Source organism: Sinocyclocheilus anshuiensis, unplaced genomic scaffold (assembly GCF_001515605.1).
Source record: "Sinocyclocheilus anshuiensis isolate Anshui unplaced genomic scaffold, SAMN03320099.WGS_v1.1 scaffold1105, whole genome shotgun sequence".
In the NCBI taxonomy this organism is placed as follows: Eukaryota; Metazoa; Chordata; class Actinopteri; order Cypriniformes; family Cyprinidae; genus Sinocyclocheilus; species Sinocyclocheilus anshuiensis.
Window position 1 is genome coordinate 126,290 of NW_015558596.1, and position 2,202 is coordinate 128,491.

Consider the following 2,202-nt stretch of genomic DNA (forward strand, 5'->3'; position numbering starts at 1 on the left):
TATCGGAGCTATTTGAATTCTACACAGAATGCTATATTTTATAGCAATATGGATGAGATTGTGGCTGGCATACCCTGTCAAATGTGGCTTTACGGAGCTCAACGGCTCTAGCCCAAGCTGACAGTGATGTCATTAAAGCGCAGAAAAAAAACCTGCTGTACACTGGAGAACAACATATGGATTATCATATGTTTACTGTAGAGAGAAATATTACTTTTCCTATGTTTACCCAGTGTAGGGTGGTGTGACGCAGTATGGAGTGCTATAAACACATGTAATGTCTGCCAGAGGGTGCTCTCTCGCAGAAACTCCAAATATGCCTATATATGCCTAAATATATAGAAGTAATATAGACAAAATATACAATATAAATATACGAATCCTTATCGCTGAGCTGATTGAAAGGAAGATCTAAACACTTTGGCGATCACTTTATATAATGAACAGATTTAATTTAGGCTTTTATTAACATAAACAAACATAGATGAGGGTAAATGACACATTTTTCATTATTGGGTGAACTAACCCTTTAAGAGTAACTGTGCGGTCATAAATACCTTTGTATGTCGAAATTCCACAGAGGAAGTGCAGTTGTCTCGATAGGAATCCACACAATCTGTATTTTCACATGTGGAACACGTGAGGTGAAACATTTTCACATCGGATTCAAGTTTGTTGAACTTTTAACATGCAAATTTGCCACATTTACCACTAGAAAGCTCCTTGGTTTGGAAGTGATCTCTTTAGTAGGCAGTACTCTAAACTATTGACAATGGACCTACTTTGACTATGAAATTTCACAGAAGGTCCGCTAATGGTTCGCCCAGGCCTGGAGGGCCAACTTCCAGCAGAGTTCTGCTGCTTCCTGCCCCAAACATATTTGCCTGGAAGTTTCTAGTGATCCTGAAGATCTTGGTTATCTGGTTCTGGTGTGTTTAATTGGGGTTGGAACTAAACTCTGCAGGACGTTTTATTAGTTGGATGCCCAAGTCAAACTTTAGTTTTCACTTTCTTCTCCCTCAGGCTGGCATGTTGGCCCCCGGCACCAGGAGGGATATTTTTGACCAGAAAGTGGCTGTCCAGCCGCTGGACAACTCCACCATCTCGCTGCAGATGGGCACCAACAAGGTGGCCTCTCAGAAGGGCATGAGCGTGTACGGGCTGGGCAGACAGATATACGACCCCAAATACTGCTCCTCCCCCACCGAGCCCACCATCCACAGCAATGGCAGCCAGGGCACCGGCACCAACAGCTCTGAGATCAGCGACAGCGACTACCAGGCTGAATACCAAGGAGAATATCAGGATGAGTACCAGGCAGACTACCACGATGAATACAGAGCCCACTATGACCATGGCACTGACTATTAAACTGCAAGCTTACAGCACAGATGAATATTTTTGGATCCTTACATAAACAGAGCGAGTTGTTTTTTCTCTCGCTAGCCTTTTTTATATGACAAGAAACTGATGTTAAGAGGAGCGTTTCCTATATTACTGTTCCTCTGATAATACAGTATTTTATTAGCTGGATAGACAATAGAATATAGTCTTGACTTTTAAAAAAGGGCCAAACTTTTAAAACATGAGATGGGTTAGAGAAGCAGTGTAAGTGTTCGCCAAAAGTAATTCATAGCATATTAACTACAATCTCTGATTGTTTGATTTTTTTTTTAAGTATATTTTTTACTTCCAGCCTTTTAAATAATTTGACCAAACAACACTTTGCTAAATTGTGCCATAGGCCCTTGTATACGTTTAGACCAACTCGTATCTTTTTGATCACTCCCCCTCTTCCCAATTGTCTTGTATTTATTGCCAGCAATAATCAATAGAGACCTCAGTCCTGTTGAATGGCCCTTATTTTTTAATGAATAAAGTTTTTAATTTTCCAGTCAAGTCTGTTGTTCCCTCTTCCCTTGTATTTATTGCCAGCAATAATCAATAGAGACCTCAGTCCTGTTGAATGGCCCTTATTTCTTATTTTATAAAGTTTTTAATTTTCCAGTCAAGTCTGTTGTTATTCTGATTAAATCAATAAGGTTCATTCATTCATATCATTAAATCTTTCAGGTTTATCTGTAGGTTTTCTCACACATTTCTATACATTTATACAGTATATTTACATGTATTTATTTATTTTTGTTCTGCGCTTTCACTTCATTTTTTTACCAGATGAATTTGCCATTCATCAACTCTACC

General features: G+C 39.2%; 1 protein-coding gene across 1 annotated transcript in view; it reads left to right on the top strand.

The window, feature by feature from the left end:
• The window catches only part of LOC107680046 (calponin-3-like), a 12,482-nt gene extending 10,588 nt beyond the window's left edge, over positions 1 to 1,894 (top strand). The window contains exon 7 of the mRNA XM_016475805.1: positions 1,024 to 1,894. Coding sequence (XP_016331291.1) covers positions 1,024 to 1,371 — 348 coding nt within the window. The 3' untranslated portion in view covers positions 1,372 to 1,894. The remainder of the gene's footprint in view (positions 1 to 1,023) is intronic.
• The last annotated feature ends 308 nt before the right edge of the window (positions 1,895 to 2,202 follow it).